Below are 23,249 nucleotides of genomic sequence, written 5' to 3'. Positions count from 1 at the left end.
GGTAACTTTTTTTTAATAATATATAGTCTCAAAAACCTGATTTATGTGATTGTTTTAAGGAAAATTCAAATACTAAAATTTTAAGGCTATAATTCAAGTCCAGTTGTTTTGGACATTTCAAATTGAAAAGCAGGTTAGAAGTAAACTCTTAAAAACAGCATTTAGTATAAGATGTGATTTTAGTCTCCTTTCTAGAACATGTATCAGAAAACGAATATTTATCTTATATACAGAGAAAATATTTATTAAACTCTCATGTGTACGAAGAAAAAAGAGGTGTCATATAAATAAAACTAGGAATATTCATTTTCTACATCCAGACCTACCATTATGAATATGGAAACGAACTACTATTTATCACAAAAGGATAGGGGCTGTATCTTTATTATCACTACCATCAAATCTGAATATAAAACAGGCATTAAAAGTTAAAAGCCTTAGGGACTAAAATCAACTTGGGGAACGCAGATGTCTGTAGCTCTTTAAGAGAATAAAGTTTGTGCTCTATTACCCATTTCTAACTAGACAGAGAATAAATTCTGTGATTATCCCTTAATTGAAGAATAGATTATATAACAGCAAAACAGAGTTAAGTGTGACTTTTGAGAAAAAAAATTTTCACTCAAATGCAGTGATTCTAGATTAAGTTTTAGGAACAATATAGAAAACTGAATCAAGGCAGAAGGATCAAAAATATAAATAATAAACATTAGTCTGCTTCCTAAAGAATAATCAAGGCACTGCACTACCATTAACAAGAAGGTTAAAATTCCAACAATCTAAAATTTTCTCATGTCAAATGGGCCTAACCGCTAAGAACCAAAGACTGAGTTTTGTTTTTTGTATGCTTGTTCCCTCACACTTACCAACGTTTCTATTATGTATTGTACTGTATCTGATAATAAAATAGCTTACACCATAACATCAAACATCAAACATTTTGGGGGGAAAAGGTCATAAAGTAACTAAAGCAGAATACCCCGTTCCTACCACTGTGTACGTGTTTATCTGCAGCTAGGCTGGCATTTAAAATTTAACAAACTATCCAGTAAGAATGTTAAAAGAAAATAGTTGACAAACCTGAAAGAATAGCTTCTTTCAAATATAGTAACATATGCGAGAACTTCCTGATATCATTCACCAACTCCTTGATGTAATCCGGATCAAAAATGGAATTGGAACTTAAGGACTTGAGCCCCATTTCAGGAGTTGTAACATCAGGAGAGAGTTGGCCTGATGACAAAACACGTTTTTTCTTTGTCTTTTTCTGTTTGTGAGCAATCATCCTTCCACAGAACAGTCAGAAAAACTGAAATCCTTAAGTGGAAGGGAGAAAAAACAAGAGAGAAACACAAATACCACATCAACCAGAGGAAACATTAGACTAGGTTTCCACAAACAACCCACAGCCCACCTCAGTATTTTATTAACAACAACAAACATGGTCTTACTAATTTATTTATTAAGTGCCAGTCATCTTGACAACTCTATAATAGGCAAACTACTGGTCTCTTCATTTCACAAATAAGCAACCTAAGCTTTGGGGGTTAAATCATTTGTCTAAGCTCTCTGCTAAAAGATGATGAACTGGTACTTAAAACCCAGATCTGTCTAGTTGCCAAAATCTATTCTCTTAATTAATAACTTGCTCTTAACTCCTAGGGTACAGAATTCTTTTAATTGTAAGTTGTTCTGAAAAGTCACTTGGCAGAACATACTCTATCTCCATGACATCAGCTTCAAAAATAAAGACACAATATGAGCTCCAACAAAAGAAAAAACCTATTTTCAAAATCCCCTCTATCATTTACGATGTCTGTCCTGACAAGCTGTTACATCACTTCATTTTGGTATGCTCATTTATAAAATGGGAATAACATTCTGACAATACCTACCTCACGAGATTATTGTAAGCGTTAAAAGAGACAGAAATATAGAAGTGTCTGACACATAAAAGTTCAATTACAGTTAGTTCTTAATGCATACATACACACACATGCATACACATCCCAGGTTATCGAGTTTCATCAAAAATAATTTTCTGTTGAAAAGAAGTTCTAAAGGTGCCTACTAATCTGATATATCCTGATTGCCTGAACAAATAAATGTATGAATATCAGAGCAATATTTTTGGTAATTTAAAGATGGTATAGTAAAAACACAATCTTTTGAAATGAGAAAGGTTTAGACTTAACTTCTGGTTCAATACTTTCTAAATGTGTGACCTGTATAATTTTGTTTATAGGCTGTGTGAGAATTAAAAAGGGACAGAAAATTAAAAGAATTCACAATGAAAACATTTAATCCTGGCACACAGTTGAAACTCAGAAAATCTTAGTTTGTTTCTGCTTCATCCTCACATTTTACCCTTCTAGAATTGAAAGTCCTAATTTTGTCTGCATTTCTTGAATCAAAAAGGAAATTACTGGAGGAATTAAGTTAGCACAAGCATAATCACTAAAACATTTTTCAAATATTTCATCTTCAATATTTTTTTTTAAAGATTTTATTTATTTATTTGACAGAGAGAGATCACAAGTAGATGGAGAGGCAGGCAGAGAGAGAGAGAGGGAAGCAGGATCTCTGCCAAGCAGAGAACCCGATGCGGGACTCGATCCCAGGACCCTGAGATCATGACCTGAGCGGAAGGCAGCGGCTTAACCCACTGAGCCACCCAGGCGCCCCCCATCTTCAATATTTTGATACTTTCAAATGGCAGAATTACTAAGAACTGTGAAATTTACAGTAGGAAGTTTTACATAATATTCACTTCCAGGTCATGTGTAAGATATATTATTGTATCATTTACTTTTTCCTATACTTCACCCAACTCTATAGATTTTTTCCTTCCTTATCTACAGTATCTTTAATCTATCTACTTCTGTCTGTACTACCATACTAGGTGAATTACCACCATTTCCTATATGAGCTATTGGAACTAATTTTCTAATGATCTCTCCACATCCATTCTTATCCTATTCCAAATGTAGTGAGCACACTTTTCAAAACATGAATCCCAACATGTCATTTCTCTGCTCAAAACTCTTCCAGAGGACAAGTGAGAATCTATTGAGAACTCTAAGGCACAACATGAGATGGGGCCCCTACTTAATCTGGAGCCATAATTCCTACTAGACACTCTCAACATTCCTGCCACACACACTCCCTCCTCATTTTCCAACAGTATTTGTTTACTATGCTCCACAGTAGGAAATAATTTCACATCATGAGCCAGTATACACATTAAGTATGTTATGTTTTTGTGTGGTTGTGTGTTGGAAAGCATAAAACAGATTCTGGCTAAGGAAACAGGTAATAAACCAGATGTTTTCTATCCTATACCATTTCATTTTTTAAAATGCGGCTTGCAGCCCATCAGAATGGTTTCATACTCATAGTGGGTCATGGACCTACAACTAGAAAAACAGACTATTTGACTCAGGGTCCTGTCTATATACAGTTCCACTTGCCTGGACTACTCCTTCCCCTTTGTTTACTCATTTTGACCTCAACTCAAAGATTACTTCCTCAAAGAAATCTTCCTGGACCATCATGCCCCTGTAACAACTAACACCAAACTAGAACAGAATCTCCTGTTAGATGCATTACAGCATCTTATACTTTTCATTACTGCACTTATCAAAGTTCAAATCAATGATTCATGTTTTCCTATCTAGATTATAATCCCAAGGAAATCAAGACCATGTCAGTTTGCTAACCATGTGTTCCCTGCGACAGCACAGTGCTTGGCACAGGAGGGAAGAACTACTCAAAACTATTTGCAGAGTAAATGAATTTGCAGAATGAACACTGAGCTTACAAGGTAATAAAGTTGCAATTAATGTTTACAGAAACAAAAAAGGTTTAACTTTGGATTGTTGCTTTGTTTTAAATGGAAAATATATATGGGTTTTCAAGAAATCTGTCTATAAAACAATATAAAAGAAGAAAAAGAAAAAACAAGTCTATAAAGCTGATAAAGGCAAGACTGAATAAAACTGGAATCAAAGTTGGATTTCTGTTCTTGTTTCTCTATTTCTGACAAAACTTCTCTACTTCTCTAATGGCTTTCAGTGCTGCTTTATTAAATATTTTTGTTAATCTCAAATTATTTCTGAAAATATAATTTCTACCTTTAAGCTAGTTCCAAACCTATCTAACATTAGTCCTTAAATGGGTAGGTAATTTCTAAAATGAGCCCAGGACAATTTTTTAGTACAATTATTATACCTAAGTCTCCCCACCAACAATAAAAACAAAACACTCAACTTATTTGGGCAGCTCTTTTACAAATCACTCATTGAGAAGACTATTCCTAACTTAACACTTTTGCAGCTTACTTAATTAAAGTCACTCTGATTAATTTGGACAGCTTTTAGTTTAGTAAATTAGATCACTGGTCATTGTCCCTGGTAAAAAGATGGTTATTAAAAATGTGTATCGTTGGGGCGCCTGGGTGGCTCAGTGGGTTAAGCCGCTGCCTTCGGCTCGGGTCATGATCTCAGAGTCCTGGGATCGAGCCCCGCATCGGGCTCTCTGCTCAGCAGGGAGCCTGCTTCCTCCTCTCTCTCTGCCTGCCTCTCTGCCTGCTTGTGATCTCTCTGTCAAATAAATAAATAAAATCTTAAAAAAAAAATGTGTATCGTAAGTTTCAAATAAAACAATTCACTTACCTAAGCAATTCACCTATTTCACCATGTTCATAATGTCAAATTAGTAACCCAAAGTTGTAAGAAGTATTTCAAAAATGCCTAAACATTTTTACTCAAGACTAAGAAAATCTATAAGCAAACAAAACGTGAAGGGGGGAAGGAGAAACTAGAAAGGATTATACTCTCTAGTCAGCATTATTGTTACTGGAAATGAAAAAAGGAAATATGACAGATGAAAAAAATTTTAAATAACAAAATTAACCCAAGTTTTCAAAAAACTGAACTATAATAGAGGAAAATTTGGAGGATATACACTTTCCCAGATCATCCACACTACCTTCCTGTGTCCCAAAATGAATATCCTCTAGTTGGTGTTAATGTAAAATGTAGTTACTAACATATTGCAACCAGCAATTTAATTAAATGAGGTAATAATATGGAAAGCACTTAACATTGTGCCTGGTTCATCATGAAGACTCAGTAACTTAACCATTATTATTAGCCGTGCTTTACTGTGGGAGATTGTTTTTTGTTTAATACACTTAGGTAATGAACAAGATGTGGCTACACCACAATATATCTGTTACAGCACTGGAAACAATTCCAGAAACTTAGCTGGCTTCGTGGAAACCTACTATATGGCTTCCAAGTGAAGTTTGAACCATGCAAACAGACCATTGAGCAAAATATCTGTGAAACTCTCCAAAATCTCATGTATCTCTTCCAACTCCAAACCATCAACATTAAAAATGTGTTTTATCCACTTAGCAAAGAACTTTGTGGGTAAAAGAATATTACTACACAAAACTACTTTCTCTATATGTTTTTAATTCTAAGTAATATGTGCATTAGAAATGTGAACACTAACTTCCCAGTACTCTGTAATGTGACTCTCCCAAGACTTGAGTAGCCTGTGTTAATCAAACGTCCCATGCTACATGCACATCCTCCCCCAAACACATCATTATATAAGTACTTTCATTTTAGGCACTAGGCTAATTAAAGTTTAAAACTGCCCCAGATATCTACTTAATAGTTCCCATCTAACTATTCCTACCTCAAGAAAAATTGCCAGATATTTCAGAAATCTGCTATTTCAGCACAATTTCTCTTTTGGTAAGAATCTACTTAAAGATGCTTTTAAAGAATCAGAAAAATTCATCCTGGAGGTCTTTGATTATAGTTTTGTAAAGCTCTCCCTACAAAAACAGCATACAGGTAAGTGAAAAAGTTTTATCAATAATATGCAAATAATTGTAATTTCTAAAAAAAAGGCACGCAGTACACATACACTTCATTCCTGTGCACTTAGAACCTAGCACGTTTAAAAAAGAGGAAGCTGCCCAACCTCCCACGCCTCCAGAATGTCTAGCATTCCTGGCAGGCACGGCTCTCTCTTGACTAGCCAAAATTACCCCATGCCAAAGAGCACGCTCCCCATCCCCGTATTTAAATACCGAGTAGGGAAACGGAGCAACCAAAAAGGGCAGCGTATATGGATATCACCAGAGGAGTGATACGGTCACCAAGACAGGTGGAAAAAGGGGAACGGGCGCCCAGCTCCTGCCTTTAGCAGCTAACAGTCCTGCCCGCCCCCCACAAAGGGTGCGAGGCCAATTCCTTCTTGCCAATGAGAGTAGAATAAGATTAACATGGAGACAAGAGGTTCAGTCACTAGGGTTCTTGAGCTCACCCATTAAAATGAAATATAACAGTCAAGCCCCAAACACATCCACAACGGAATTGGGAAAACCAGCGACACTGAGGCCTCGGAACGAAAGAGCTCCTCCTCAGCCCAAAAGAGAGAGACGAGGAGAACACCGCACCACGGAAATTCTAAAACGTCTCCGGAATGGAACCCAGCTGAAGTGAGGACTGCTGTCAGGACAGGTGGGAGTGGAGCGGGTCAGAGCTAAGACTGGGCTCGCTAGCGGTCAAGAGCACACAAGAGCCTCAGTTTCAATCTGAACTCTGACCATTACTAGCCTGTGTGCTCCAGCAGGTTAACCTCATCTTCCCCGTGTAAAAAATAACTTAAATAATCATGGACCTGTCGCGAGGGTTAAAGAAGTTAAAATGTGGGGCAGTCTTAGAACAGTACGTGGACGGTGGGACTTGTTATTTGTTTGCTTTAATTTTAATCGTCATCTGTTTTCGCGGCACTCGCCGCCGCCAGGCGCGCCGTTCGTCCCGTCGGACCCCTCCCAGACGACCAGGAGCACCGAGGACAAGAGCCCGACCCCCAGCGCAGCCCGCCGCCCCCCAGGCTCGGGGTCGCCGCATGGGCCACCCCCACCCTGGGCCGCAACCCGCCCGCCGAACCGCGGACCACCCCAGCCCCGAGCCCCAAGCCGCGAGCCCCGAGCCCCAGCCGCCGCGCCGCAGCCCCACACTCACCGCGGCGCTCCATCCTGCGTCCCGGACGCGGACGCCCGCCCAACACTCAAGGCCGCCTCCGCCGAGGGCTGGAGCTCGCCACCCCCATCCCCCACGACCCGCGGACGCCGGACCAAGCCGCCGCCGCCACCGCCACCACCGCCGCCACCGCCACCACCGCCGCCGCCCCAGCAGCTTCGGCCACCACCGCACCGCTCCGTTGGCTCCGCGCCTCCCCCGCCCCCCGGCCTCGCGCCTCCCGCCCGGCCGCGGCCCGCCCCCTGGGGCCCAGCCCATTGGCTCGCGCGCCCGAGCGGGGCGGGGCTCCGGCGTCAGGCCGCAGGTGGGGGCGGCTGCCTGCTCCAGCATGCGGAGCGCGGGTTGTCAGAGGCACCCCAGCGGGCAGGCTGTCCCCAACATTGCAGGACGTGTTAGCCACAGTGTGGGGCTTGAGGCACGACAGGCGGAGCGAACCTCAGGCACGAGTCACCTGATGACTTCATCTGGCTAACAGGAGTTTCTCAAATGAGCAATCTACATTTCTTATAAGGTACTTCTTTTGATCACCTGTTGCTCCCTCATCAAGGCCTTTAAGAAAACAAAAACAAGACCTCACACCGGCAAAGTGTAACACAGGCCTGGCTCACCTTCCCTCTGTACAGGGTAGTATTTCCCACTTAGACCTATATTACTTTCTTAAGCTTCTCTCTCAAAACTCACTCAGAATGAGAAAAATGTCTGAGAAGGATGGAACAATTAAGGAAAGCACCAGGGGCCCAAAGCACGGAAGCCTCCATATCATACTACACACTGGAACAAGCAATGTCCTTTGTGTCTGTGTTGGAACACTGAGAAAAACCTGATGGAGAAACAGAGGGCACATGGGGCAGGCGACTGTGGGTAATGGTGAAGACAGAAAAATTATCACCATGGGAGAAAGCAGAAAAAGACATAGAGTGTGAAGAGGAAAAGTAGAAAGAAAATAGGAGTGCAGACATAGCAGGAGGCAAAATCAAGGAAGGCAGAAAAAGGTGATGACAGAGAAAACAGGAATGAGAAATAAAAGAAGGGAGAGACTACCTACTTACAGACAGAAAAAAATAATTAGCCTGATAGAGCCAACAAGTAGTGAGAAAAGGAGAAACTAATTGACAAAGAGAACAGGAACATCTTTGAATCCTTACATGAAAAACAATGTTAGTGAAATAAAACAAATGTGGTCCTCAGATGCTACTTGGGAAAGATTAATATGAAAATGCTCAGCTACTTGGCTACTTTAGCTGCAAACTGGATTTTTCAAATTCAACCTATTCACATTTACCCATTGAAATCCCAAACACAACAATACCAAGGACATGTCACAGATACTCAGGAAAAGTAAAAACCAAACTATCCTTCTAAGCATACCTAAAAAGAAAAATGCACCATCGCAGAAGCAGATTCCTTGCACGGAAACAAACTAGTAAGAGGAGAGGTCAGGAGTCCCCAGGCCAAAAGGGGACTGAATGAAGCAGTGCAACCCTGATTAAATCATAAGACTGTGGGGAAGAAATGTGAGGTACTCATGCAACCTCAAACATCCCCTTACATCTATTTTAAATGATATAAATTACTTTGTGCTATTTTATCCACCATTCCCTTAATAAGGACTATTGCGTTCCTTGTTGAGGTGGAGCTCGCAATGTCACTGACAATGTCTTGAATAAGGTCCTGTTGGGAAGAAAGGGTATGTGGGGATAAGGTAGTAGGATGATAGAAACAGTAAGGAGCACACAGGAGGAAGGGAAAGAAAAAATGGAGAAAGAGAGACCAAGACGTGAGAAGGTGAGAAGCAACTGTGGAGAAGAGAGAAAGGCAGAGAGAAAAAGAAGATGGAAAGATGCAGAGACAAGTGCAGGCAAAAATAAGATGAGACAGTAAAGAGACGAGAGATAAAAAGTGATAGGGAGAAAGAGATTGAGAGACTACCCACTGACAGAGAAGGGGAAGAGGGACACCTCTCACAGTTCTAAGGAAGTGAAGTCAGTCAGGCCCCTATGTTGTTACATGAAAAAGATAAATATAAGAACCCCAGGCTCCCTGATTACTGAATTCTACAATTATTTCTGCAGACTTAATTTTTAAAAACATATCCATTAAATCTTAAACATAACCATACCAAGTTCAAAAGCACTAGAAATGATGAAGATACCTAACATCTTCAAACTCCACTGGAAGAGAATGATACACCATGGACACTCACCATGGAAACCACTGATGACTAAACTGAAAGACATCAATGGGGAAAGAGGAAAGAATTCTCAAGGCCAATAAGGGTAGGGGCAGGGCAATCCTCAGGGCACTCAAAGGAGGAAAGTACGCTCCTCAGATCTGTTCTGGGTTAATCTCAAGACCCTTCCCACCAGATCTACCTCTACACCACCTCAAAACATAACTATCATGCATAGAACCTGACAGAGAGTGGGTCTTCGATGAATGTTAAACAGTTAAACTATAAGTAAGGTTATCTGAGGGAAATTTTTGAGGTCTCTCAATCTCAATCCTTTTACAGTTAAAAAAAATACATTAATTACCTTTCATCTTCTCCATGCTTGTTCCTTAGTAAGGAGGGTAATAACATCTGGAAACATTTGAAAAAATGGTAGTTCACATTAAAATTAAAAGGGTTATTTAATTAATTCTCCCAACTTGCATTTTGTTTTAAGTAATTTTATATCACATAAATAATATCTTTCTGGAAGTTCAGAATTCTTAGTTTATAATTAAATTGTAAAGTGCTACCAAAAAGAAAAAAAAAATAACCCATCTGTGTATCTATTGTAGAAGTCCAACATCTTAAAACATTCAATGAGTTGCAGAAAAAAATTTATGAAAGCAACATATAATTGAAAATGAACTATTTGTTTTTACCAATTTACATTATCCTCTATTATTTTTTTCCTTCTGAAGTAGAAACTAACACCCCCTATAATGTTGCTCTTGAGTCAACTGTTCTATAAAGCCTCCAATTGCTTGTTAAAAATCTTTTTCATGTATTCTCTGCAGTGTTAACTAGCCAGCATTGTTATTTTTGCTAGGTAGATACCTTCATATTCCTGAAGTTGTTTCTGTGGTTTAGGTAGGCTACTTTCCATAACAGAACATGGATCTAAAAACATTTTAAAATTTCTGGAGATATTTTTGGTTATAACAACTGGGGAGGGGGTTGTACTGACATCTAGTGGGTAGAGGACAGGGATGCTGCTAAAACATCCTACTTGCACAGGAGAGCACCCCTCCCCCCTCTCCCCCCCCACCAACTAAGCCTAAATACCACCATTCCTAGCAGAGTTATCAGGCCCAAATAGTGCCAAGTTTGAGAAATAAAGTCAAAGTTGAGAAATTCTGCTCTAGGCCTAAATACTACTTTCTAAGCAATATGTAAACTAGAGGAACATTCTAAATTACGTCACAGGATGCACCCAGCAAAATCTAGACTGTGGGTCATTTTGTAGAGCAAATAACACAATTTTTAAAATAAATTACAAGGAAAAAGATAAAAAGAAATCTTTAGATTAAAAAAAGGCTTAAATTTTTAGATACGTCAAGCACAGAAATGAGCCCAGACTTGCCCTTCCACTATATTCTTTTCAGAACTAGACTAAAGACAGCAGAGAACTATGATCCTTGAGGTATGGGATCACACAAACAAATGAGGTAGGCCTTCAACTGCCCCAACTTTCTGCCTGGAGGCACATTCTAGACCAGGGCACAGGAAGTAGAAAGACAAGCAGAGCAGACTGGGGCAGCTGGAATCTGTAGGACAAAGTACCAAAGAGGAAGGAGGTAGGCAAAGGATGAGCTCCAGAAATTTGCACAGGCAATTCCTTAATTCTCTTGCTGAATACAAAGCCACAAATGTGTGGATGAAATCCCACCAGGGATAGGCAAAGAATTTCCAGAGAGCTGTAACTGAACAATTCCCAGGGCTCCCACAGGGCTGAAAGACTTCCGAGTTTTCATCAGCCAGAGTTGAGAGACCTGATGAACACTGAAGAAGAGATCCCAAAACAGCATGTGTTAATAGCATATCTAAGTCAGACCTAACAAATATGGTATTCTGGCTTCACCCCAAAGAAGCTTTAGAAGAATCTTTAAATCCTATGAACTTAAAAAATTCATATTTAAAACAAAAGTAATAATGATGTGTTATGGCATTCACAACATATACAGAAGTAAAATGTATGACAATAGCATAGAGGAGGGAAAAGAAACTATACAATAAGGTTCTTACATTATATAAAGTAGCATAATATTGTTTGAAGGTGTATAATCATAAGAAGAAAAAATAATAAGAGGAAGCTAAAAATGTATATTAAAACCCTTATATATACACTTAGGAAGCCAAAAAAGAACATAAGTGGAATTTTAAGGAAATAATCCAAAAGAAGGCAGGACAAGAATAAAAATAGAGGAAAAAAAAATAAACAGATGAGACAGATTAAAAACAAAAAGTGAGAGGATAAACCTAAGCCCAATCATAGCAATAATTACACTAAATATAAATACTCTAAACACCCCTATAAAAAGGCAGAGATTATCAAAATGAATAGAAAAATAAAAATCAACCACGTACTCCCTATAAGAAATAGACTTGAAATAAATTGAAAGCAAAACAACAGAAAAAGATACATCATGCAAATCAAAAAAGAAAGAAGTAACTCTATTATAGTGGAAAAGGAGTTTTACCAGGGATAGAATATCATAATGATAAAGAATCAATCATAAGACATAATTCTACAAATTTTTGCACCTAAAAAAAAAAATCAATTAATCATAAAGACATAATCTTACAATTTTCTGCACCTAAAAAGAGCTCCAGAATACATGAGGCAAAACTGACAGAAATGTGGGGAAAAACAGACAAATCCCAATGATAGTTAAAATTTCAACATTCCTCTTTCATAAACTGATATACAATCTGTAAGGATATATAAAAGTTGAACAATACTATCAACCAACTTGACCTGATAGACATAAATAACCACCCAACAACAGCAGGGTACATGTTCTGTTCAAATGCACATAAAATATTCACTAAGTCAGACCATACATGGGACCATTTGACAAGTCCCAATAAATTTAAGGGGACTGAAATCATGTCGGTCATATTGTCTGACCCAAACAAAATTAAATTTGGAATTAATAACAGTAAATAATAGGGATATCCCCAAATAATTGGAAATTATAAAATATACTTTTAGATAATAATATTTTGAACTGAATGAAAATGAGAACATAGCATTTCAAACTGTGTAAGTTACATATTAAAAGCAGTGGTTAGATAAATATGCAGTGGTTAGATGCTTTTAAAAATAAAGTTTCTAAAATCAATGATCTAAACTTCCACTTTAAGAAGCTAGAAAATAAAAAGCAAATTAAACCCACACTAAGTAAAGAAAGAAATATTGGTAAGAGTAGAAATCTATCGAAAACAGACAAGAGAGAAAAAGCAATGTAACTAAAAAATGGTTTTTTGAAAAGAGCAAGTAAACATAAATATCTAGCTAGACTAATTAAAAAGTAAAGGGAGAAAATGCAAATTACTAAAATCATGAGTGAAAGAAGAACTATGAGTACAGACCCTATAGATATTAAAAGGTAATAGGAATGTTACAAAAATTTGCCAGTTCAACAACTCAGATGAAATGGGAAAATTCCTAGAAAGACACAAATAACCAAACCTAACACAAGAAACAGAAAATCTGAATAGCCTCACATGTATTAAAGAAATTGAATTCATAATTTAAAATGTCTACAAAAAAAACTGCAGACCCAGATGAGCTTAATGATGAAATCTATTGAACAGTTAAAATAATCCCACAAAAACTCTCAGAAAATAGAGGAGAAACAGAAGGAGGCAGAAACACTTCCCAACTCATTCTGTGAGATCAACATTACCCTGATAACAAAATCAGACAAAGACATTACAAGAAAACTTCAGGCCAAATTTGTTAACACGGTGTTAGTAAGTCAAATAAAATACATAAAAAAAGGATAATACATTATGACCAAGAAGGGTTTGTCCCAGGAATGCAAGCTTATTTTAATATTCAATAGAGGAAAACCATCTGATAAAACTCCACATCTATTCATGATTAAAGCAGTCAGCACAGAAAATAATTTCAACCTGATAAAAGGCAACTACAAAAAGTCTACAGCTAACACTGTGATGAAGGACCATGTTTTCCTCTTAAGGATTCATATTGTTACTGAAGGTATCTGCCAGTACAATAGAACAAGACAAAAATGAAACACATTCAGATTGAAAAGGAAAAAGTAAAACATTTTATTCTACATGTTTGTTTACCTAGAAAATCTTAAGGAACTTATAAATAAGCTACTACAACTCATAAATTAATATTACAAGATCACAGAAGATAAAGTCAATATACCTCAATTTTATTTCTATATACTAGCAACAAACAATTGGACAATAAAATTTTAGAAACTAATACCATTTACAGTAACATCAAAAAACAAGATTTTTTAGGAATAAATTTAATAAAACACATCCAAGATCCTAAACTTAAAACAACAAAACACTAATGCAAGAAATTAAAGAAGTGAATAAATCAATAAGTATACCATGTTCATGGATTGGAAAACTCAATAATGTTAAAACTTCTATTTCTCTCAAATTGATCTATACTTTGAAACAAACCCAAACGATATTCCTCCTGGCTTTTTTATAGAAATTGACAGGCTGGGTCTAACATGTTTACGATTACATAAAAGAACTGGAACAGCCAAAACAATATTGAAAAAGAAGAAAGTTTGAGGACTTACACTGCTTGAATTCAAGACTTAACTACAGAGCTACAGTAGTCAAAATAGCATGACACTGATATAGAGACACATATCAACATAATAGAATAGAGTCCAGAAAGAGAACTACATATATACAGTCAATTGATTTTCAAGAGGTATCAAAGTATTCAATGGGGGAAAAGATAGTCTCTTCAATAAATGATACTGAAATAACTTGATATCTATATGAGAAACAAATGATCCTGGGTGCTTAAGTCACAGCATACCTTAAATTAAACAACATGTATCAGAGACTTAAACATATAACCTAAGTCTATCAGCCTTTTAAATTCAGTATTCAGAGGGGGCATCTGCCTGTTTTTATAAATAAAAGTTTTGGGGGGAACAAGGTCATTTCTCATGTTTATGTACTGTCAATAATTGCTTTTGAACTACAACAGCAGAGTTGAATGTTGAGGTGTATAATCTATAAGCCTAAAATATTTATATTCTTGTCCCTTAAGAAAATGTTTGAGCATCCCTCTTTTAAAGAAAATATGGGAGAAAATCAGACAGACACAATAAGCAACAACCACAAAAGAACACACTGGTAAGCTGGACGTCATCAATATTTAGAACTTCTGCTCTTTGAAAAACAACTTAAGAAGTGAAAGACAAGCGACAAATTGGGAGAAAATACCTGACAAAGGAATTGTATCCAAATTATATAAAAAACTGTTAAAACTCAGTAAGAAACAAACAACCCAATAAATTAATGAGTAAAATATTTGAATAGAAACTTCACAAAAGAAAATACACAAATGGGTAATAAGTACATGAAATAGTGTTCAACATCATTAGTATCAGGGAAATGCAAATTTAAACCACAATGAGATACCACTAAAATGTCTACTAGAATTCTGAATTTTAGCTAGACTTAACTATCAAACTTTGGGTAGGAGGTAGAGCAACTAAAACTCTCACACGGTGCTGCTAATGAGGTACCACTTTGGAAAACAGGCTGGCGGTTTCTTATACAATTAAACCCACTTACCATACAACCCAGCAGAAATGAAAACATACATTCATCCAAAAACTTGCACATAAATGTGCACAGCAACTGTTTTCCATGATAGTCAAAAACTGGAGAAAGACCACATGTCTATCAACAGATGAATGCATAAAAATTATGATATAGCCTTACAACGGAATAGTATTTAACAACAGATATCCATGATATGGCAAAAATCATAAATGATTCTCAAAAGCATTATGTTAAATGAAAGAAGCCAGGCACAAAAGAATATATACTATATAATTCCATTTACATGAATTCTAGAAGATGATGAAACTAATCTTTAGTAACAAAAAGCATGACTGGTCGCCTGGGGACAGGAGTTTTGGGGTGAGGGTGGGGGAGTTCCAAATGAGCATGATGGAGCTTTTTGGAGTGATAGCAGTGTTTTAAGATCTTGATTATAGAGGTGATTACATGGGTGTACACATTCGTCTAAACTCACTCAAAGTGTATAAAAATCTGATAGCATGCTAGTGGTCAATGAATATTAAATAAATAAATTATAAAATTACAGAATGTTACATTTGAGTAGTCCTTCAAACTCAACTGACTCCCTTCCTTAATACTTGCCAAACTATTTTCCATCTCCCTCCTTGGGAAGGAAGACTATGGTATTTAAAAAATTTCTCAATGACAAATATTGAAACATTTTCTAAGAAAAAGAAGAATTCTTATCTAAGGAGGCAGTATAAGTAAATGGCTCTTTTGTTTATCAGAGTAATAATAAAGACAAAGAAGGAAAGGTAAACACTCCACAAAAATCCTACCAAAATGTGTTCCTGACCCTCCTTTTACACCTCCTTGTTTCTTTACACATCAAAGTGTTCTTATGTATTGTGGCTCATCATCATCTGGAGCTGAGGTAGCAAACTAAAAATAAAGAAAATAGCCTTCAAAGCAGAATCACGGAAGCTGATCACTAATATCCTGGTATGCATTACAGAAAACCAGCAATTCTGTCCAGAAGGGCTTTTCTGCCTTCTGTGGTTACTGAAATTATTCTCTTAATTTCAATCTCACACACAACATCATTTCTTCCAAGAAGCCTTTTCATTCCCTTCACAGAAAATAAATCATCCCTCTACTTTCCTATAGGACATTCAATATACTTTTCTTGGGTAACCCAATATATTATGCCTTGGGCCCTATCAATTTGTAATTACCTATGAAAGCTTCCACAGGACCCTGGTCTAATGTACAGTGGGATGAAACTGATGTATTTGGGTGACTGCTGAATGAATCACCAATGGCACAGGAATGCAAATCCTTCCAGCGGGACTTCTGGGTGTGAGCTTTGTTCAACATAGTGCTCACTCCTGGGACCAACAGCAGTGGTTGTAGAAGCCCACATTCCTAGGTCAAGGGCTTCTACAGCTGGAAGTAAAGGCACCGATAATTTAGGTGGATGTTCTATTTTAGGCAGCTGGGAAGAGTGGGAAAGACCAGCCACCACAGATTTGCTGAACAGTGTTGTCTCCATCTCAGCCAAAGTTCTATTTCCTACAGATTTGGGGACTGAAACGTTTACTACCCAGGCCTACTTTACTTTCCTCCAAGTTCACTCTCAAACCCCTCTCAGAATCAGGAGACCAGAGCTATTCATACAATAAAGTTAATGAATTTTAGGCGTCAGGGCTCTTCACTTGCACTGTTCCTACAATCAGGGAGCATTTTTTAATTATGCATTTCTGGCAAACTGCTTAAAGAAATCTCTGAAGAAAGGAATCTAAATCTCCAAGATTCTCATAATTTGTTCTGACTTCTTTACTCATGAATTCTTTTTCCTGAAGAGAAAACCCCTTTCACAAACGGAATGAAGATAAAAAGCTAATTCCCACTAAAAGGGGAAAGGAAAAGAGAAATGAGAAACAAAAGCTCGATGGCAATTTTGGCTCCATCACGGTCTTGGAAATTTCACCAAACACTTAACTATCCCTAAATATCCAACATTAGAAGACTAAGGACATCAAAAAAATCCCAAAACCCCAATGTATAAAGGGGTAGTGGTAAAAACAAAAAACAAAAACAAATAAAAAACGCCTCACCCTTGTCTGTAAAGAGTGGTTGTGGTGAAAAAGCGAGATAGACCTTGTATGGAGGGGGTGGTGGTGAAGGGACAGTTACTGGGGGGAAAAGAGGAGTAGGGAGAGGGGAGCGGTGTGGAGAGTGACAGAGAAGCACGAGTGGGGGCACTCAGAAAGAGAAAGTGTTTTTCTACCTACAGTTCTTCCCCCACCTCTCCAAATAATAAACAGCCTGGGCCTAGGTGGCATAAGTGTGATAAGAAAAGGTAGATATGGAATACGAGATGTCTGTAATTTTATCTCACCTTTGCGATTTGTCAGACTGAAATTTCAGAAACCGCCACCAAACTTCCAAAAAGATCCCCAAGCGAGGAAGACGAACGTGAAGCCCCAGTGAAGGAAACCAATAGGTTAAGAAGTAAAGGAACCCCTGAATTGCGCACGGAGGCAATGAGGGCACGAAAGGAAGAAGGGCTGCAGGACGCTCCGGGTGGGGGGAAGGGGCGCGAGGCCGGGGGGGTGGGGGGAACAGGACACCTGGAACGCGATTTAAGTCTGTCCGGCGAGCCTCTCTGCGGCGGCCGCGCGGCTTCGCGTAACTCAGGACACCCAACCGGAATCCAAAGTGTCCGCGCAGCGACTGCTCGCGCCCTTCCCGGTTCCTCAGCTCCTGCTGCACCCCGGGCGCCGTTCGCCCCGTCGGACCCCTCCCGGACGACCAGGAGCACCGAGGACAAGAGTCCGACCCCCAGCGCAGCCCGCCGCCCCCCAGGCTCGGGGTCGCCGCATGGGCCACCCACACCCTGGACCGCACTCCGCCCGCCGAACCGCGGACCACCCCAGCCCCGAGCCCCAAGCCGCGAGCCGCGAGCCCCGAGCCCCAGCCGCCGCGGCCCGACCTAGCGCTGCAGCCCCACACTCACCGCGGCGCTCCATCCTGCGTCCCGGACGCGGACGCCGGCCCAACACTCACGGCCGCCGCCGCCTCCGCCGAGGGCTGGAGCTCGCCACCCCCATCCCCCACGACCCGCGGACGCCGGACCAAGCTGCCAACGCCGCCGCCCCAGCAGCTTCGGCCACCACCGCGCCGCTGAGCTCGCTCCGCCCCGTCCGCTCCGCCCCCCTCCCCGCCCCCGGGCCTCGCACCTCCCGCCCGGCCGCGGCCCGCCCCCTGGGGCCCAGCCCATTGGCTCGCGCGCCCGAGCGGGGCGGGGCTCTGGCGTCAAGCTGCAGGTGGGGGCGGCTGCCCGCTCCAGCACGCGGAGCGCGGGTTGTTAGAGGCACCCCAGCGGGCAGGCTGTCCCCAACATTGCAGGACGTGTTAGCCACAGTGTGGGGCTTGCGGCACAACAGGCGGAGGGAACCTCAGGCACGAGTCACCTTTTGTATCGTCCAGCAGGTAGCAGATACTCTGTCCTTGTTTAAGTGGACATTTCTTTGGTGGGCACTGAATTTCTCCCGGTGGGCAATCTGATCTTCAACTTGCTTTATCTGCCTTCTTCCCACACCTGCCTTCTCCTTTTCAGAACAAAAATACATTTTGTGCTGAACTTTAAAACACACCTACTTTCTTCTATCTTCTACTGTTTGTCATTTTCAGAAAACTAAACTACACATAACATTATATTTTATATATAGTACCCGGCTCAGTAAATACTAGTTGAATGTATGTGCCCTGACTATGCTCCTCGCTTCTTAACCACCAAATGCTCCTTGAGTAATAGGACTCATCCACGCTGTTGGGGGAAACGAACAACCAAAATTAAAGCCTTAACTAGATGTTGGATTACACATCATATATGGGAAAAAAGGAGGGCATTTCCATTGAATAGTTACAGTATAAATTAGTAACACTTAATAGCTCTGCCAGGAATACTCTTTCTGTAGTCTAGGCTGACACAAAGCAGGTGGTTCATGAATACTTGCTGAATAAATGGGCAAAATTATAGGAATGGAATTTGAAAAAAAAAGTCTCAGTCTCATCCTCCCTTTAAATCTTTCTCAAATATACACCTGTCACAGTCTCCACTTTTCATCATTATTCAGGAGAAACATGATACTTGAAAGCATTCTCAGAGAAAGATGGTAATTCATTTCTGCAATAAAATAAATACAATTATTAACTGAGAAAGAATGAACATCAAAAATCTGTCATCTGGGACAGATCTCTTATGTGTGCAGTAAAGAAAAGAAGGAAGAAAAGACAATACCTCCACCAAATACTATGAAAGTGTCCCAGCTCATGGTCTTAGAAACTGACTTGTTCTTACCTGTGTTTCTTGGTTCAAGTGGCTCAGAGTCACAGCTTTGGGACACAAGGAATCACAGACAAAAATTCAGAGAGATATTTGGATGCTGGATTAATAATGAAACTTTCTGACAGGTGATATAATATTGCTATTATTCAATAGAATAATTGAATTGCTAATAATTGAATTGCTAATATTCTAGTATTTACTAATCACAAATAATCACTCTGCTGATTGAAATGTTCTTCATTCTTTCCATGATAAAGAGAATACCACTTCTTTTCTTGAAGCTTTCCTCTTCTCTTCACTGAAAATCAATCCTCCCATTTGACATTATATGGTATATAAAATTCTATTTTTGTGCTACTTGTGATTTTTATGAAGTATTTTATTTGGTTGTATACAAGTCTACAGCGTTATGTTACTTTGGCCTATGTTCAATACAGTAGGGACAACTACTAAGTATTTTCTGGAGAAATGTTGAGGGAATGACCAGTGAGGCCAGAAATAAAAATCTTTCCAGGATATCTTTTCCTTCCTTCTTTCTTTCCTTTTTTCTTTCTTTTCTCCCTCCCTCCATCCCTTCCTTTCTTCCCTCCTTCTATTCCTCCCTCCTTCCCCCTTCCTCCCTTCTTTCCTTCCTTCCTCCCCGTTCTTTCTTTTCTTTTCTTTTCTTTTCTTTCTTTCTCTCTCCATAAGCTCTTCTCAATCTCTTGAAACTAATGAAACCAAGTGCAATGGCCACTTTTTAAAAGTAAAGCCTGCCCCAGGTACCCTGTGCCTCGAGTTGAAGGGCCTGATAATGTAGGCAGATGCTCCATGTGGCAGGAGGAGATGGGACTCCAGCTCCACAGGATAGTACAGTAGACAGGTGCTCTACCTCTCAGTCATGCTTCAGTGAGTCTGTTTAGGAGAGTGCAGCATGGTCCACCGGACCTATCATATGTTTAATTATTCCACAAATACTTATTGATTACCCCAATATGCCAGGCATTGTTCTAAGCACAGGAGTTTTATTAGTGAACTTTAAATCTACTTCCAGACTCTCCTCAACCATGATTAAATCCCTGGGAGAAGAGAAGAAATAATGGAAGCAGGTAGCGATGGCCCAAAGTCAGGCAGGTTCCCTGTATTTGCTGTTGTCCTTGACCTTCACTGCAGGAGCATTTAGAAAGAACCACAGAGAGCCAGAAAGGCCACAATGAGTACAAAGGCTCCAGATTCCAAAGTGTACAAAACTCACCGAGCAGGTTATTAATCTTGATTCCATGATGGTTGTAATTGAGAAACAAGGAATCAATTCAGACCACATGCTGGAAATGAATGTGAAAGAGATTGCAAACATCCAAGAATTCTGTGTTGCCATCAAGAGAGTAAACTAAGATTGACTGAAAAAAATAAAGAAAAACTCCAGTGAGTATATGTATATATCATATTCATTTTATGTCTAAATTAACATATTAAACTTCATACCCCAGTTCTTTTCCATGTGTTTTAAGTTCTCTGTAAGACATTTGATGACATGAACCTCTGAGCTTGAGTCATCACATACCATGACCTTACCTAATGTCCTAAGAACATGTATAAGGAAACTCACCCAATAATTAATGGTTGACACAAAATAATACTATTGGCTTAAAAAATTGAATTATTGATGTTGTTGTGAATAAAGAGATGATGATAACAGTAATAAAAACTAGCCTTCCATGGTCTACTCAGTGGTAGATACTATCTTAATTATTCTTTATATTTAGTAAGTCATTTAGTTCTCACAAGCCTACAAGGTACCATTATCATCCCCAGTTTACAAATGAAACACTGAGGCACAAAACAAAAGAAGTTCAATAGTTTCTGCTGGACTTGAGTGCCTGAGTGGCTCAGTCAGGTAAGTGTCCGACTCTTGGTTTTGACTCAGGTCATGATCTTGGGGTCCTAGGATTGAGCCCTGCCTCAAGTCAGGCTATGTGTTTAGTAGGAAGTCTGCTTGAGATTCTCTCCCTCTGCACCCCCCAACTCCGGCTTGTGGATGTGCTCTCTCTTTCTCTCAAATAAATGAATGAATGAATGAATGAATGAATGAATAAATAAATAAATAAATAAAGTCCTTTTTTTTTTTTTAAAGAGAGTTTTTGCTGGACTTAAAGTCAACGTTAAGATGATGGTAAGTTGCTCTTTCCTTGGATTTCCTTGGGAATCATTCCTCTTATTCTTACTCAACCACTCTGGCCTTCTTGCTGTTTCCCAGATACCCCAAGGTCCCTCTTGCATAGAGCTTTTGCCTTTGCTGTTCCCTCTACCTGGACTGTATCCACATGACTTCCTCTTTGTTCCCTCCCAGTCTCCTGTTGTTCCCTATCATTGACGTATTCTCTGGCTAGTCCATAGAAAACAGTATTTCCCTTCTTTGATACTCCCCCATCTTTCTTACTTTGTTTTAAATATTACCATGTCACTTATCCCTCTACTGATTTGGTATAGTTATTAGTATGTATTTTTATTTTCCCTTACGAGTGTCGGAAGTTAAGTTCCCTGGTGGAAGTGACTGCCTGTTTTGTTCACCATTGTATCCCTAGACCCTGGAAAAGTACTTGAAATTAATTAACAATGAACAAGTTTAAAGAAAATGACATATACCTAAATACTAGATTAATCTTTTGAAAAGATTAGTTTGTTAACATTTTGAAAATTTTAATCAGATAAGAGAACCATATTTTGTTTGTTTGCTTTGTTTGTCAAAGATTTTACATTAGTTGCTCACAACCAACATATTAACACATGACAAATTTAATTACTTCACCCAATCTCTATCTGAAAGAGCCACAAATAACTCTAGAATCTAAAATTATTTCCTTCCTTCTTTAAGTGGAGGGGCAAATATTTTCTACTATTGTTTTTCTTTCATTTATTCTGCCAAATCCTGATTTAAGAAAGCAAAAACAGCTACTCCTCACCTGTGAATTCTATTCCATGGTCAACATGATGCTTTGGAGTACATCCTGACATTTAATCTCACCAAAACATTATGAGATAGGAAGATGAGATCTATTTTTCCCAAGAGCATATCATAAATTTTTGGAGTCAGAGTGATATTAGAGCTCATCTTCTCCATTCCCCCTTTATTTTGTAAGGTAAGCCCAGCCCAGCTTTCCCAAAGATCATATGGTTAATCGTTGGCTTAATTCAGTTGGAACCAAGACCAGAGCTCTTTCTACACTAACTGATAGATTAAGCCCTTAGACAGTCTGTAAGTCTATGAAATGAGATTAGAGCACTTACCCAACTCATTTTTAGTTTCATGTGTAAATACTTAAGCTATACTGACATGTTTAAATAAGAAATTTGTTCTACAGATTTACTCCTATTATTTTGGAAGTCTGACTTATTAAGTTACTAAAATTAATGTCCTAAAAAAAATGAATGACTTAGCATGTACCCAATGAGGAGTTTGGTTTGTTCGTGAAGCAGAAAGTTGTCCTAAGACATTCTGGAACACACACACACACATTACTGCCATGCTCCTAGGGAGAGGGCTGGCTGGCTTTAGGAAGGAGTAAAGCCCAATGGAAACATTGCTAATCTCTTTCTTTATCTACTTACTGAACAAATATTGCTGAACCCTGAGAAACAATGCTACCACTAGGGACTTTAATGAGTGTTTATATTTCTAACTGCATATTTATATAGGGGTGGCTGCCTGTGGCATGCTTGCCAGAAGATTGGGAAGTGGCTGCTTGTAAAAGTTGAAAAATATTTAGTTTTACGAACCTGTTTCAGCAAAGTCTCATTTTAAGTTTATTCAAGAGAAGGTTGCATTCTATAGCATCAGAAGAACTGTTATTATCTCATCATTTAGGTACCTGGACTTAAACTATTTTTTTTTCTGGAACACCTGTGTAGCTCAGTTGGCTAAGCATCTGCCTTTGGCTCAGGTCATGGGCCCAGGGTCCTGGGATCCAGCCCAGCATCAGGCTCCCTGCTTAGCGAGAAATCTGCTTCTCCCTCTGCCTGCTCTCCCCTCTGCTTGTGCTCTCTCTCTCTCTGACAAATAAATAAAAATATTTTAAAAAATTTAAAAAACAAA

General features: G+C 39.1%; 1 protein-coding gene across 4 annotated transcripts in view; it reads right to left on the bottom strand.

Moving 5' to 3' along the window:
- ARHGAP29 (Rho GTPase activating protein 29) overlaps positions 1 to 18,007 on the bottom strand; it is a 75,386-nt gene extending 57,379 nt beyond the window's left edge. Inside the window, exons 1-3 of one of the 4 annotated variants that reach the window (XM_047725519.1) lie at positions 7,189 to 7,201; positions 7,050 to 7,105; positions 1,081 to 1,317 (exon numbers count right to left, since the gene is read on the bottom strand). In XM_047725519.1, the coding sequence (XP_047581475.1) occupies positions 1,081 to 1,285 (205 nt within the window). In that variant the 5' untranslated portion in view covers positions 1,286 to 1,317; positions 7,050 to 7,105; positions 7,189 to 7,201. The other 3 variants (XM_047725518.1, XM_047725521.1, XM_047725520.1) reach the window with 3 other exon arrangements.
- Positions 18,008 to 23,249: the final 5,242 nt, after the last annotated feature.

The sequence above is a fragment of the Lutra lutra genome, chromosome 4, assembly GCF_902655055.1.
Source record: "Lutra lutra chromosome 4, mLutLut1.2, whole genome shotgun sequence".
Classification (NCBI taxonomy): Eukaryota; Metazoa; Chordata; class Mammalia; order Carnivora; family Mustelidae; genus Lutra; species Lutra lutra.
The sequence above is the reverse complement of the archived record's forward strand: the minus strand, read 5'-3'. Positions and strand labels throughout refer to the sequence as shown.